This window comes from Malaclemys terrapin, chromosome 12 (assembly GCF_027887155.1).
Source record: "Malaclemys terrapin pileata isolate rMalTer1 chromosome 12, rMalTer1.hap1, whole genome shotgun sequence".
Classification (NCBI taxonomy): Eukaryota; Metazoa; Chordata; order Testudines; family Emydidae; genus Malaclemys; species Malaclemys terrapin.
This window is the reverse complement of record NC_071516.1, coordinates 784,508-800,270: the sequence shown is the minus strand read 5'-3', so window position 1 is coordinate 800,270 and position 15,763 is coordinate 784,508. Positions and strand designations below refer to the sequence as shown.

General features: G+C 57.4%; 1 protein-coding gene across 7 annotated transcripts; it reads right to left on the bottom strand.

Annotated features, from left to right (window-relative positions):
* Positions 1–589: 589 nt before the first annotated feature.
* On the bottom strand, positions 590–15,760 carry ZNF335 (zinc finger protein 335). 7 transcript variants are annotated; one of them, XM_054044910.1, is made up of 29 exons: positions 14,745–15,479; positions 13,988–14,076; positions 12,902–13,136; positions 12,103–12,376; positions 11,536–11,613; positions 10,859–11,188; positions 8,571–8,705; positions 8,334–8,486; positions 7,982–8,240; positions 7,716–7,893; positions 7,516–7,628; positions 7,219–7,237; positions 6,888–7,004; positions 6,725–6,801; positions 6,434–6,594; positions 6,119–6,348; positions 5,928–6,036; positions 5,757–5,851; positions 5,393–5,673; positions 5,026–5,161; positions 4,567–4,968; positions 4,343–4,485; positions 3,925–4,064; positions 3,198–3,301; positions 3,018–3,095; positions 2,611–2,694; positions 2,371–2,436; positions 2,057–2,141; positions 590–1,376 (listed from the first exon to the last, which is right to left on the bottom strand). In XM_054044910.1, the coding sequence occupies exons 3-29, from the start codon at positions 13,103–13,105 to the stop codon at positions 1,258–1,260; spliced, it is 4,170 nt and encodes a 1,389-aa protein (XP_053900885.1). In that variant the 5' UTR covers positions 13,106–13,136; positions 13,988–14,076; positions 14,745–15,479; the 3' UTR covers positions 590–1,257. The 7 variants fall into 7 exon arrangements, with proteins under 7 accessions (XP_053900885.1, XP_053900886.1, XP_053900888.1 ...); XM_054044911.1 differs by having other exon boundaries at positions 2,057–2,138; XM_054044913.1 differs by having other exon boundaries at positions 4,567–4,953.
* Between the last annotated feature and the right edge of the window lie 3 nt (positions 15,761–15,763).

Here is a 15,763-nt window from a genome sequence, read left to right as displayed (position 1 = left end):
GCTGGAGGCCGAGGTAGGGCTCATACTCACGTCCCCTCCGTGGATAATCAGTGTAATGCGAACGGACAGAACTAAAACTCCGAGATGAGCTGTTCTAATCACATGTAAATACTTCCCCACAATCCGCTCAGGGAGGGGCAGCATGTGTAGTTTGGGACTGAGTTACAGGGGATTTAGGCTGTTTACCACTCCATTAATTTCATCACTACACACCACCAGCGGCCGTGTAGGGCAGGGCAGCTCAGCGCTCTACAGTCAAGGTCACTGCGGCTGGGGGCAGCCGATCATGCGCGTGAGCTTTGCCTGCCACAGGCCCCAGGGCTTGTACTCACCTGCCCCCTGGGCCTGTCCCCAAGCAGCTCAAGCCAGTGGGGGGGCTCACCTCCGGAATTCCAACACAGGCCCATGGGGCCCTTCCTTGCCCAGCGAATGGTGTCAGGTGGCGGATGCAAGGGAAGCACTTTACTAGCCCCCCCGACAGACACACACAGGCCCCGGGTGCAAGGAGGGAGGCTGTGCCAGGCCCAGGGAGCTGCATGTCGGCGCAGGGGCCCTGCAGCCCCAAGCCCCACTCCACACGTGAGCCAGACCGACTCCAATGCCTTTTTATTCATAAGCAGATTCAAAGCTTCAGATGGTTTGCATTGATCCCCCTTCCCCACCCTGTACAAACCAGTTCTCTCCAGCAGAGTCCATCTCTGTTTGGAAGAAAAATAGAACATCTCAGCTATTGCCTCTTCCGTTGTGGTTCCCTCTCCAGGTCGTTCTGCTCTCCCCGTGCCGAGTCTGAGAAATGCCTGCCTGCAGGCCAGGAAAGCCGAAGGGGGAGGCACTCTGAGGGCCGGGCTTGTGAGCCCTACACCAAGGGCGGGCAGCCTGGCTGCTACAACTGAACAGCAGGAGGCCTTGCCCAGCCTTTTCACGACACGGCTGGGGTCAGCGTCCAGGACCTTGTATTGCAGGCAGGCGCAACTCGAGGACACGACGCAGGAAAAAGGAGCCGGGACTGTCAGGTGCGCCAGAGACCAGCCCCAGGCAGGGCCCTGCCGCCACCGACCCAGCCCCTCAGCCACATGCCTGCCAGGGGAGCAGCCCTTGCGTAGGAGGCAGCAGCCGCTGCAGAGGGGCAGGACCCGGCCCTCCGGCTGCACACGGCAAGTCAATAGCAAACCCCAGCCAGAGGGTGCTCAGACTTGGCCCCTGGAGCCCCTTTCGGCCGGGCTAGTGGATGGCTGGCCCACGGCATCTGCTCAGCCCTTAATCTGCCAGCGTGATGACATCGTAATGGATTCCCTGCTGCAGCTGCTGGATCTGCTCAGCCGTTGCCTCCGTGGTGAACACGCCCTGGGCTTGGGCCATGGCAGCATCGGCCACTGCTGCAGAGAGAGGGAGGGAGAGCGGCATCAGTCCTGCTGCTGCCCCAGCCCAGGAGGCGGGGAAGGGGGTCCTTGCTGGGGGCCCCTCACCCACTCGCTCTCCACTACTTTGCCAGGCGCACAGGACAGGTGGGGTGGCCAAAGCCTGCATGGGAGAGGGGGGGAGAAAGCATTTTTACAATGCTCTGTGGCTCCAGGAGATGTGCTGGCCTTGGGCTGCCGCCACCACCTGCCAAGCCAGGTCCGCCCGAGGCGTTTCCATCCAGCAAAGAGAGGGGATAGTAGCAGGAGACTGGGCTCTGCCTGGGACACCCACAACTCTGAGCACCGGGAATCAGCACTTCCCGGGCACAGCCCCTCGCAGCAGCAAACCTGGCTTGTTCTCCTAAGTGAGGGCGCACGCTCCCTGTGCCCTGCCAAGAGGGCAGCTGGGTAACCACAGCCACCCTGCCAAGCCTGCTAGCAACCGTGGTGGGCGGCTTTTGAAGGCAGCATGTGACTGAGACCACTAGCTCGTGTCAAAGCAGCCAGGAGATGGAACAACTACGTTACCACCATCTGGGGCTGGGACGCCCCCTGAATCTGCTGCCATGGATTCCGGGCAAAGCCTTTCCTGTGACCCAGCATGCCAGAACCCACAGGCTGGGCTTGGCGCAGAGTGGGGAGCCCTGACTCTGTACCTGTCACTGCCGAGTGCGCCACGGCTTCCAGCTGAGCCTGGGTAACCAGCTGCTGCTCTGGGGACACCGGCATGTACTGGATCTGCTGGGGAACAGAGAGAGGGAGATGGATCAGACTGGGAAGGCAGGAAGCACAGACAGGGGCTCACCCTGCCCCGCGCAGGCCCCACCCCCCCCCCACAGCTGGCTAAAGCAGCAGCTGTTTAACCTGCTATTCACCTTCTTGCTGAGTTATTAATGCCCAGGCGGTGGGATCCCCTCCCCCTCCGGATGCTCCCCCCCAGGCCTGGCCCAGCCCGTGGCTGCTCCATTACCTGGGGCTCCTGGAGGAACTGGCTGCCCTGTTCATACTGGATGTGGGTGATCTGGCCGTCTTGTACCTGAACGACAAGAGCTGGAGTGAGAGCTGGGAAGGGGAGGGGAGCTCGTCACTTCATCCACATGGAGGAGACCTGCCTGGATTTCAAGGGAACAGGGATCCCCGCCCCCGGCTCCATCCTGGACTCCACAACCTAGGACATGATCTGGCCGCTAGCCAGGGCCAGGGCCCTTACCTGGATGTGATGCCCCTCGGGGACAACAACGTACTCGTGGGGGAGCAGGTGCTGCACGCCATCCTGGGCAATGATGTACTGAACCTACAGGGAAAACAGAGACTCAGCTCACAGCATTGCCGCAGGCCGCACGGGACACAACCCTGCTGCATCTTTCCAGCATCTCTCCAGCCTGGCATTGAGGCTCCCCACTTCCCTGGGGAACTTGGCTCAGCCTGGGTCACCTCCATGCTGAGATTCAGCTGCAGTTTCCCTTTGGTTCCTTTCACCCCAGTCAAGTCCCCGCCAGCCCTCCCCTGGGGCTCCCTGCAGGAGACTCCCATCAGCCCCTGCAGCACTTTCCCTTGCTCTCCGCAGCACCCCACGTACAGGTGCCAGAGCCATACGGACAGCAGCTCCCCCCATACCTGGTTATCGGCGGTCACCAAGTGCTGCACCGTCTGCCCGTCCGCCGTTGTGATCTCCTGGATGTACGTGGCCTCCTCCTGCAAGACAGCAGTAGCTGAGCCCAGCCCCTCTGAGCAGTGGGGACAGGCCACTGCTTGTGGGTGGGTTGTGTGGCTGGCCAAGGCATCTGGCTGACTCACCTGGCTTGTGATGCTCTGCTCCTGTGCTACAATGATGTGCTCCTGCCCCAGAGCCTGCTGCAGCCGTTCAGGAGCCAGCACTGCCTGGCCAGACTGCAAAGCCGCTGGGAAGGGAGAGAAAGCCATCCTCAGCCACCACTGTCCCCCATCCCCACCCCCACCCCGCCCTTACCCCCAGCCCTGGAGGCACACCAGCAGGCAAGCCGGGGACAAGCCATTCACCCCACTTGCTCAGGAGCCAGAGCAAAAGAGGTCAAACGGAACCGGCCCAAACTGGAAGGTAACACGGATGCTGGGGCTAAGAGCTTGCCACGTACAATAAAGGCAGCAGAGACGGCCATTCACAAGAGGGCCTTTGCAGCAGTAGCTGCAGCAGGGTGCCCCTGTCCCCCCAGAACTGACCCTAAGAAAGCTGTCATCACCCCGTAGCACTGCACTGGCTGCAAAGGGAGAGCACCCCCCACTGAGTCATCCACACTGCTCTGCAGCCCCCTGTCCCGTAGCACCGTGCTGGGACACTCGGGTCAGCACTGGCTGCAAGGGGAGAGCGCTCCCGCCTGCTCCCTGGAGCACCCTGCAGCTTCACTAGGGGATCTCCCATCCAAGACTTGATCAGGTCCAATCCTGCTTAGCTTACGAACTGCGTCAAGTGCGCAGCCCAAGATGGTCTGACAGCAGGCAACCCTGGGCACAGACCCCTGACCGTCAGGGAAAGCAGGTAGCTTACTCTGCAGCGTGGCTAGTGCTTCCTCATCGCTGTTCAGGATGATGGTCTGCTGGGTGGTGGCTGCCGGCTGCCCCAGCCGCTTCCCCTCAGCGCAGTGCAGACGCTGCATGTGGAACTTGAGATGCCCGTTCCGGTTAAATCTACAAGGACAGCGAGAGTGGGGGTTGGAGCTTGCTGAGGGCAGCGGGGCCTCTCACACCCTCCCTTCCCTGGAAGGCACAGGGCAGGAGGCCTGGCTCCTCATTTCCAGCTCTGCATTGCCAAGATCTGGGAGCTGGAAATGAGGAGGAGGGGTCAGGCTGAGAACAGGAGGCTCGTTCAGAGACCAGAGGCCCAGTGGGAGGGGCACGTCCAGGGGCAGGTGGCTGCTGCAGAGCGCTCCTGGAGGCACTGCAGGGCCCTGGCTGGTTTCACCCACCTCTGCCCGCAGATCTGGCAGGCAAAGGGCTTCTCATTGGTGTGCGTCAGCATGTGTCTGCGCAGGTCCTTCTTGTTCTTGGAGGCAAAGCTGCAGTGGGAGCACTTGTGGGGTCGGAGGTTGGCGTGCTGTGCCATGTGACTCTGGAGGCAGGAGAGAGCGCGAGATCAGCCAGCTGCCAACGCCAGACTCCCACCCAGCCCCTGGGTGCCTGGCCAACCTACCCGGACCTCCAGCCACACAGCTGCTGTGAACGGGCAGTCTGGACACTTGAAGGTGTTGGGCCCTACGTGTGCCCTCTTGTGACTCTCCATCTCTGCTCTCCCTGTGAACATGGCCGTGCAAATCTTGCACGAGAATTTCTTAGTTGTGGAAATCTTGCACGACAGCTTCTTAGTTGTAGAAATCTTGCACGACAGCTTCTTGGCCACACCCTGCAGCGCGGGCCATTTGACCTTTGTGGACGGGATTGCCTGCCCTTCTGGTGCTGGGGAGAAGGCAGAGTTCTTTCGGAGCTGCCTGGCCAGGCAATGCAGCATCGGCCACTTGCCGCCAGAGGCCTGGGCCTCCTGGCCTTCCCCTGGTGAGAGGGCAGGGTCCCCGCTGAGCTGCTGGGAGAGAAGACCCTGAGAGTTACACTGGCTTACACCCCTCCAGGACACAGGAGTCCGGGCCCCTCTTACCTCGACGTGATGGAGCTGGCTCCCTGGGAAACTGGCCGACATGATGTAGTGACCGCTGTGCTCTTTCAGCGCTTCGTTCATCATGGCGTCGCTCACCACGACTGTATGGGTGGGCTCTGTCGGGCTCTCCTCCTCGCTACAGGGGCAGAGGGCAGGGTCAGAGGGGTCCCCAGGGCTCTCCCACTCCCCTCGAGCACAGAGCTGCCCTGACCAGGGCGGCAGGGTGAGAGCAGGGGCACTCTCCTCCAGGGAAGGCAGCCCTAGACAGCCACATGACTAACATACTCAGAACTGGAGCAGAATCGGATTTCTGGGACCCAGGGCAGGGGCAGCTGGTTTGGCACCTCCAAGCAGAGCTGGCACTGACCTGTAGAGAGTCTCTGGGGCCTGGATCTCCTCGCTGACGGGCGTGATGATGCTGTACTCCGCTGTGCTCCCGAAAGGAATGGTGATCTGCTGCAGCTCAGAGCTCCCCAGGGTCGCCTCCTCATAGGCCTCCTGCACTAAGGCCTCTCCGTGCTCAGCCACATGCAGCGTCACCACCTTCTGCTGCTGCCCGGTGGAATCCAGATCTGCCTCCTCCTCCTGCTGTGACTGGGCTTCAGGGGCCTGCGCCACTCCAGAGCCATCGGACTTCACCACGGCCACCTGCACAGGAGACAGACAGGAGGGGTCAGCTGGGGTCCGGCCTGAGGCTCCCCTCACAACTGTGCTGGGGACTGTGACCTCACCTGCAGGGAGCCTGTGGCCAGCTCCCGCTGGGTGCTCATGTTCAGCAGGAGATCCAGCGCCGTCTGCGTGGCCAGCTCTGCCGATCCCTCCACACCTGGGAGAGGCAGAGAGAGCAGGTGAGATGCACTGGGCCCGCCCAGCTGGCCCCTCTCTCTTCCCTGGGAGCTCACCTTGCTCATAAATGATGGTGGTTCCCCCCAAGGAATCCTGGGAAAGGATGGAGGGTTCCACCGTCGGGAGGGGCTGCACTGTGTGGTAGGTCACAGGGCCAAGAGAAACCTGGATGAGGAAAACAGCTGAGAGCATGCCCACGCCTGAGGGGAGGGGGGCAGGCGGGAAGGCCGGGGGCCACAGTACTCACCGGTGGGCTGGCTGCGGGTTCTGTGGGAGTCTGCACCTGGCTGTGCTGCTGCTTCAGTTCCTCGATCTGCTGCAGGGTGAAGAAGGGGCGGCGCCGGCAGGGGGGCTCCTCGGGGTGCCGCTGGGCCCACTCCTCAAAGCAGTCAGCGTGGCGGCACTGCACGTGGAGACGCAGGTTCTTCTTGTGCTTGGTGGTGAAGTGACAGTACTCGCAGGCAAAAGGCTTCCCCCCTGCAGCCAGAGAGAGGGGGCAGCGGTCAGCCAGCAGCTGAGGGGAGGGGCTGGCCCATGGCCCAGGAGGCAGGGCTGCTCTCACCCGTGTGCTTGACGGCCATGTGGGACACCAGGAAGTCCTCACGGAAGGTGGAGTACTTGCAGAAGCTACACTTGTACGGCTTGTCGTTCATGTGTGACAGCTGGTGGTTCAGCAGGAGCTTTTTATCCTCGCAGACATAGTCACAGAACTCGCACTTGAACCTGCCAGGGACGGAGACTGGCCCATTACTCGGGGCAGGATGCCTGGGAACTCTTTGGGAGGGGTGACCCCAGCAGGCTTTGGCCATCCCAAGGCCAGCCCGACACAGGCCGGGAATCCCCCTGCTCCTACCTGCGGTTAGCAATGGCCTGGATGTGCGTCAGCAGATGCATCTTAAAGGTGTAGCGCTTCTTGAAGGACTTCCCACACTGCAACAGAACAGAGCGGCACTCACTGCCCATCCAGGCCCTGGGGTGCATCTTGTCCCCCCTTCCCCCCCATGCCCCCACCCCACCTTGTCACACATGTGTGGCTTCTCCGTGCTGTGAGTCTTCATGTGCTGGGTCAGCCTCTTCTGCATGGGGTAGACTCGGCTACACACCGGGCAGGGGAACGAATTCAGCTTTGGGGGCTGGAGAGAGAGAGGATGCAGAGATGAGCCCATCTGGATGAGAGAGCCACTGACAGCCTCTCTCAGCCAGATCTGGGGCTCCAGTCAGCCCAGAACCATCCCTATCTACCAGGCAGTGGGAGCAGAAAGAAGCCTGCTGGGGTAGCCCCCGCTTTGGAGGCCCCCAGTGAGAACTGGGGCTAAGACACAAGCCATCAGGGAGCTGGGAACTCACCGGGTCGGCTCTCTTCTTCCTGAGAGAGAGAGAAGAAAAACAAACTGGGTCAGACGCTCCCCGAGTCGGAGACCCCACCCAGCCAGCCCTCCCACCCAGTGACTGCCCAAGAGGGCCCCTGGTGCTGGGAAGGGAACAGAAGCAGATCCTGCTGACTCAGCTCAGCACTGGCTGCATCTGGAATCATGGGGGAGGGGTTGCTTGGCTCAGCACATGGGGGCAGAGGGGAGCTGGGCACAGGGAACGGGCTGCCTGGCCAAGACACAGGGATCAGTCCCATGGCCCCACCCTACTCACCGGTCCCGGCTGTGCACAGTTGAGTGGCGGATGACATCCTTCTTGTACACGCTTGTGTAGTCACACTCCTCACACTTGTATGGCTTGCTGCCCACGTGGTTAAACATGTGTTCCTGTGAGAGGTAAACAGCAGGCCATGAGGCACAGAGCCAGCGGCTACCCCCGGGGTGGGGCCGGGGCCGGGGCAGGGTCGTGCTCACTTTAAGGGAGGACCAGCGGCGGGAGCGGTAGCTGCACTGCAGGCACTTGAAGAGCTGAGGGTCATTGGCCTCGTGCGAGTTAACGTGAAAGCGCAGGTCATCGTGCGTGAGGAAGCGTGAGCCGCAGATTCGACACAGGTAAGGCCTCATCAGAGGCTTGGGGGACTTGTAGTAGTACCTGCAAAGCAGAGCCGGTGCTCAGTGCCATGACGGTAACCAGGCTCTCAGCCCGGCCGCGGGTACAGCCACAGCTCAGCACCCCTCACCTGCGCCCGATGTACTTGCGGTATTTCTTGCCCAGGAAGCGGCGGGAGGGCCGGCCTCGCCTCCTGGGCACGGTCTCAGCCTCCTCAGGGCCTGTGTTGGAGGATGGATCCTTGTTCTCCGAGTCCGACTGGCTGATGCTAGGCTCCACGAGGCTGTCGCTGGCCCCGTTCTCCAGGACGGAGGAGCTGGCTGCCTCGGAGTTCTGCAGCTCGCTGCTCAGAGTGCTCTGGGACGTGACTAAGGGCTCCTCCTCACCACCTGCCCAACAGCAACCCAGCACGTCAGGATCAGCCTTATCCCTGCTTTCCCCCTCCGCCAGCTTGGGCCCGCCGGTCCTCTCCAACCCCCTACCTTCAGGCTGCGGCATGTCCTCTAGGCGAGGGAACTTGCGGGGTCTCCCCGGCCGCCGGCGTGGCCTCTCCTCACTCGACGTGGGGACAATGCGGCTGTACTTGGGCTGCCGCCCACGAGGCTCATCCTCGGCTGGGTTATAGTCACTGTCCTCTGTGGGGAGAACGGTCCGAGGCGTTAAGACACAGACCCTAGCAGCGGCTGGCAGCACTGGCCAGAGGGGAGAAGGAGCTGTACCTTCAGGGTCATCAATGGCTCCAGCATCCATGATATCATCCTCCTCTTCCTCCTCTGGCACGTCTTCCTCCAGGGGCTTTGGGGAGGGTCCCCCCTTCCGCGGACGCCCCTTCTTCAAGGCCAGAGCAGCAGCCACTGGCAGAGACAGCAGTAAGAGAATCACTTGGGCCGCACTCTGCTCTCACCAGTCAAGCTGGGGTGTGTCATGGAGCCGGCACCCCACCCATCCCTTCGCAGACACGGCAGCACCCCACTCACATCTTGAGATGGCAGCACACCCACCTGCTATAGAAATCCCCTTTCTCCCACCCCTAGAGTCATCAGCATCCCTACCTGGTTTATAAAGAACATCAGAACGGCCATACCGGGTCAGACCAATGGTCCATCTAGCCCAGTATCCTGGCTTCCGACAGCAGCCAGGGCCAGATGCTTCAGAGGGAATGAACTGAACAGGATAATTTATTGAGGGATCCATCCTGTAGTGCACTCCCAGTTTCTGGCAGTGGGCGGTTTTGGGACACCCAGAGCATGGGGTTGTGTCCCTGACCATCTTGGCTAATAGCCATTGACAGACCTATCTTCCAGGAACTTATCTAGTTCTTTTTTGAACCCAGTTCACAATATCCCCTGGCAACTAGTTCCACAGGTTGACTGTTTGTGGTGTGAAGAAATACTTCCTTTTGTTTGTTTTAAACCTGCTGCCTATTCATTTCATTGGGTGACTTCTAGTTCTTGTGTTATGTGAAGAGATAAACACCACTCACTTTCTCCACACCAGTCATGATTTTATAGACCTCTACCATATTCACCCTTAGTCGTCTCTTTTCCAAGCTGGACAGTCCCAGTCTTTTTACTCTCTCATTTTCGTTGCCTCTCTCTACTTTTTCCAATTCTAATACATCTTTTTTGAGATGGGGTGACCAGAATTGCACTCAATATTCAAGGTGTGGACATATCATGGATTTATACAGTGGCATTATGATATTTTTCTGCCTTTTCTAATGGATCCTAACAGTCAGTTTTGATCGCTGCTGCACGCAGAGATGTTTTCAGAAAACTATTCACAATGACTCCAAGAGCTCTTCCTTGAGTGGTAACAGCTCATTTAGACCCCAGCATTTTGTATGCATAGTTGTGATTATGTTTTCCAATGTTCCTTACTTTGCACTTACTACCACTGACAGCTTACTTTGTTGGAGTGTCTTTGGTGAGAGACATTATTAAAGGTTTTCTAAAAGTCCAAGTACACTATATCCACTGGGTCACCCTTGTCCATATGTTTGTTGACCCTCTCAAAGAATTCTAATAGACTGGCAAGGCATGATTTTGCTTTACAAAAGCCCAGTTTACTCTTCCCTAATAAATTGTGTTTAACTATATGTCTGATAATTTGGGGGGGGATAGCTCAGTGGTTTGAGCATTGGCCTGCTAAACCCAGGGTTGAGAGTTCAATCCTTGAGGGGGCCATTTAGGAATTTAGTTGGGGATTGGTCCTGCTTTGAGCAGGGGGTTGGACTAGATGACCTCCTGTGGTCCCTTCCAACCCTAATAATCTATGATTCTATGTTCTTTATTATAGTTTCAACCAGTTTGCCAGGTACTGAAGTTAGGCTCACTGGCCTTATTGCCAGGATCACCTCTGGACTTTTTTAATTATTATTTTTAAAATGGCATTACATTCATTACCCTCCAAATCAAAAGCTTTAGACTTAAAATTATTTATTTTCACAGAGTTGTTTAAAGTAGATTTTTATTTTGTAAGCTGTGGAGGGTGATATTTAGTCATTCATATTTCTAGTAATTATATACACCTCTACCTTGATATAACGTTGTCCTTGGAAGCCAAAAAAATCTTACCGCGTTATAGGTGAAATCGTGTTATATCCAACTTGCTTTGATCTGCCGGAGTGCGCTATCCCACCCCCCCGGAGCACTGCTTTACCACATTATATCGGAATTAGTGTTATATTGGGTCACGTTATATTGGGGTAGAGGTGTATTCAGAGCCAAGTTCTCCCCAACAGGAGAATTCAGAATTAAGGGCTGAAATATTTTGTCCTCCGTAAACAAATTACATAAAACCAAATTCTGCCCTCAGTTACACTGATGTAAGTCTGGATTCTTTCCAGTTACATCAGAGCTATTATAAGCCACCTCCCTGGAGTCAGCGGTGCCCACACCTGGTACATTAACTACCTTGCTCCCCACCTGATATATAAACTCCTCTCCTCCCCCGCACAGCACCCCCACCTGGTATACAAGCCTCCTAGAGATGGCAGCACCCCTACCTGGCTGGAAGTGCCGCTCCTTCATGTGGTTGATGAGTGTTTTCTTGGAGATGCTCTTGTACTGACACATCTTGCACCTGAACTGTTGTACCACCACCACCTCCATCATCTCCTCCAAGCTCTCCAGGTCTGGCTGGTCTGGCTCCTCCCCAGCATCTGCCTCTCTGGCCTGATCCGGCTGTGTGGACAGCTCCAGTATTTCAGACTGCTCGGAAGGGTCTGAAGGGCCAGGCTGGTCTAGGCACGTGGAGGTGGGTCCATCGGCTATGGCTTCTATTGCCAAACTGTTGGCCAGAGCAGAAGTGGCCATCTGGGACACCATGGGGGCACCTAAAGCACCAACAAGAGCTCACCAAGGAAACCGAACCCTCATGGCCACACACACACTTCACACTACTAGGCAGTGGCTCAAGTGGCCAAGAGCTTCCCCATAGCCAGTGCTCCTGCCCCCTACAACACCCCCTGCGGGGAGGGGATTGGAGTGACTAGGAGCTCTCCCCACAGCATTCCCATGCTGCTGCCTACAGTGCCCCCTGCTGGGAGAAAGTGGGACTAGAGTAGCCAAGAACTCTCCCCACAACCAGTGCTTCTGTACAATTCCCCCACGGGGATTTCTGGCAGTTGTTGTTGTTGTAGAAGGATGGAAATGGGAAAAGGGCTCAGAAGCATTCACTTACCATCATCAGGCCCCTGCAGAATGAGATACTGGGTAGTCTGGGCACCGCTATCTTCAGCGCTTGTCACGGCGATGCAGCCTAGGAAGGGAACGGAGAGCGAGAGGGTGATGGGGACCGACTGGAGAGGCCGATAATTAACAAGACAAGGCATTCTTCTAGGAAGTCAGGGTGGGAAGCAAGAAGGTGAGGAAAATTAACTGGGGGGCTGCACAGGTGCTGCTGCATGGACTTAATGCTGTGAACTCAGGACGGACTGAGGCTGGAAACCCATTCCAGCAGTGATGGAGAGCTGCCCTGCAAGTCCCTTCTTTCACCACCTAGTGGTAAGGCCAGGAACAGCAGGCACCACTTCTGATGGTCAGGGAAAGCAAGGGAGAGCAGTCTCCCACTAAAAGGGATTTCCTTTTTGACTGAGTTGGTTTCCTTGAGTCTTCACTACAGCAGCAGCTCCTTCCCCACTGCCTGCCCCCCATGCCCAGCCCATGGCACATGACACGGAGAGCTAGGCCATATCCCTGGGGCTCCAGGAAAGGGAGCAGGCAACAACTGACTTAGTGATGTACTCACTCTGGATGATGTCAGGCCCAATTGTGGACTCAATGATTTTGTCTATGGCAGAGCCCAGGTCCGAGGAGGTGGATGCAGTGGAGTCCGATACCATTGTGGCCCCATCGGTGATGACGCTGGAGTGAACCAGGACCTGTGGGGATTCCGATACCATAATGGACTGGCTCACTGTGGAGACGCTGGAGACCAGGGTAGACTGGGCGATAGAGGAAGAGTCTGGCAGGTAGACCCTAGGAATAGCATCTGTGCTGGAGCTGCTCTCCGACACTTCCTCCTGGAAAACAGACAGGCCGGGGAGCTCAGTGTAGAGGCCTCTGTTGAGCCACCCCAGGAGCGAACCTGTAGCTGCATGCCACATCAGCATCTTGCCTCGCAGGAGGCACCTGCCCAGAAGAGAGGTCCCAAAGGGCCCCACAAGAGGGTGACAAGTGATGGCAGAAGCCGGAAAAGCCGACGGCCCTTCAGCCATGGGGTATAGCTAGAAGATGCCCTCAGAGACACAAGATGCACTCCCCTCCCTGCTAATCCAGCCAGGTAGGCAGGGCTCTTCCCCTTGGCTTGGCAGGCACAAACCTGGTGTGTATATCCGTATTGTAGAAGACCTCTCAAACAGACCTGGCTCTGTGGTCCACTCTGCCCTGTGCTGTGTAGGGCTGGCTCCCACCTAGGGTGGGTCAAAGATCCAACTCCCTGAAGGATACCAGCAGTATTCTCAGAGTCTGACAACTTACATACATCTACAAAATCACAGCCACCTCCTCACTTCCATCCCAAAGGGGTTTCCAGACCCACTCCATACCAGAGAGACCCCACTGCTGTCTGAGCTCTGCCCCACACCAGACTCATCTGCTTCTGAGAGGATGGGCACTGAAGCAGCATCGCTGCTGTCCGCGGACATGGCCTCTGAGGTCTCGACACCAAGCCCGCTCTCTGAAGGTTCTTCCTGTGCCAGATGAGGGGCCGCATCGCTGCTGCTCTCCACTTCATTCTCCTCCGCCTCCATGCCCAATTTCCCCGGGTCCCTTAAGTGTGACCTAGGCAAGAGGAAGTGCTGCAGTCAGACCTGCTGTGCACTGGGGGCACAGAACATCCTGCCATGCCTTCCACCCGCCTGAGATGACCGGCACCTAGATATCACAGTAATTGGCACAAAATAAATCTATCAACATAACATAGGTATCCCAATGCATACAGCAGGGGTGCTCTCACGAGGGAGAGGAGACATCAGACCATGATCGGTCTTTAGGGGCAGGTCTACACTACAGATTGAGTGTCTGATGAAGATGCTTTATGCTGACGGAGAGAGTGCTCCTGTCAGCTTAATATATTCACCCCTGTGAGAGGCAGTAGCTATGTTGGCAGAGAAGCTCTCCCGCCGACATAGCGCTGTCCACATGGGGTTAAGGTCGGTGTAACTACATCACTGAGGGGTGTGGATTTTTCATAGATATTCCAAAGTAAGTATGTTGTGTAGACCAAGCCAATGACTCTACTTCATGCCACCCTGCCTTCCTCCCCTTGTCCCATAGCTAGGCTGTGAAGCTCAATATTTCAGCCGTACTCCCATGGTGCCCCACCTTATTACACAGAAGGGCCACATAAACCTAAGCACAACCTTGTGTGGGCCAAACAAATTCCACATATTTTAATAAATCAATACAGGTGACTATATTTTATATTTGAAGTTCAGCTTGTTTTATATTATTTAGATAGGCTGTTTCTATGTACAGTATTGTCTATTTACACACGTGTAAACTAAAATGATGTAAACATGACGACAAAATGCTAATGAAGCAGCCGTGGGCCTTATGAACTGCTCTGATGGGACATAGATTGGGCACCCCCATCATACTCCACTAAAACTTGGTCCAGGCATGAGACATACCGGTGCAGCAATATCTCAGGACTTATTACAGCCTGACACGTCTCCTACTCTCGTTCTTGAAGGCAACCAGGAAATGCCAAACTTTCATCCTAGCCAAGGGAAGAAAAAGCAAAACCAAGCTTCAGATGAGCGTTGGGTGGGAGCCTAGCCTGCACTCACTCGCTTTTACCCATATTAGCAGGAAGAGTGGCTCAGCTGGAGAATGCAGGGCGGTCGAATACAGAGGCTGCATCCCCCCCAGAATAAGGAATGACTAATCTACTTGAGGATCCGCAACCACAGTCTCTCCAGCCAGCTCACATGACACTGATCACAGAACTCATGGGGAGGTGAACATTTCAGTAAACAAGCAATGGGAATGCTTTGCCCATCTTTGGAGCCTCATCAGAGCATCACAAACACTCCTGCCCCCTCCATAATAATTTAACCTCATAACACACCACCATCAAGTAGGAAAGCATCATTATTGCTATTTTACAAAGAAATACACCACAGGAGAGAAAAGTGAAGTGGCTTGGGACTCCTCATAGGCAACAAGTTTAAAACAAAATGATGTATTTTTTCACACAATGCACAGTCTGTGGGCCTCTTTGCCAGAAGATATTGTGAATGCCAAGGGGACAAAAAAGATCTAGATAAATTCATGGAGGATAGGTCCATCAATGGCTATTAGCCAGGATGGGCAGGGATGGTGCCCCTAGCCTCTGTTTGCCAGAAGCTGGGAAGAGTGACAGGGGATGGATCACTTGGTGATTACCTGTTCTGTTCCTTCCCTCTGGGGCACCTGGCATTGGCCACTGTTGGAAGACAGGATACTGGGCTAGATGGACCTTTGGTCTGATCCAGTCTGGCCGCTCTTATGTTCTCATGTCAGGCAATGGAGACAAGAACAAAAAACCCAGGAGTCCAGACTCCAAGTCTCCCTGCTTTAATCACTGCTCTTGTGCAGTACAGAGCCAGACAAAATGTAGACCCCCAACTGGTCTTAATGGCATGGTGCTGAATACACAAGTTATGTGACTGACGCAGAAACCTCACTGCTCCAGAATTTTAAAAGCGACCGTAGAGAAGCTTTGTGCTTTGGGCGTTTCCCCTCTGCTAGTGTGGGGCGCTGCAGGTGGAAGCTCCCTGCTGTGTCAGTAACTGCTTCTCGGGCTGTCGGTTGCCCCTTCCCCAAGGCCTGGGGCCGGGGCTGCCAGGCAGGATGGACTCTGCCTCCCCTAACGCCTCCCTGCTGAAAGTCTCAGCGCCCTTTGCGGCACCGGTGAGCGCAGCCTCGGAGCCCCGGCCCGAGCCGGCGACGGGCCCAGGGTCACGGCCCGAGCCGGTGTCAGAGGCAGGAGGAGGCTCCCGGCGGCGGCCCGGCCCGGCCCGGCCGGATTCTCCCACAATGCAGCGGGGCAGGACCGGCCTCCAGCGCTGCCCCGCGGCCCGGCCCGGCCCGCCCGTGACCCCGCAGCCCGGGGCGGGCAGCCCGGCTCGGCCCTTCCCCGGCCCGGCCCGGCCGCGCGCCCGCCCGCAGGGCCCCGCCAGGGAGGGCCGGGCCGGGGCTGCCCCTGGCGCTGCCTGCGCCCCCGCTCGGGCAGGCGCCATCTTGGCGCGGGGTCCCCGCGCTCGGGCGGCCCGGCAGCGCCGGCGGGGAGGGGGAAGCCGGGGCCCCGGGGCCTGAGCGCCGCCCCCTCACCGTGCCTGGCCCCGGCCCTCGGGGCGTCCTGCTGCGGCGGCCGCGGCGCCCCCGGACCCGGCATCCCTTCGGCCGCCATCCCCCGCGGAGGG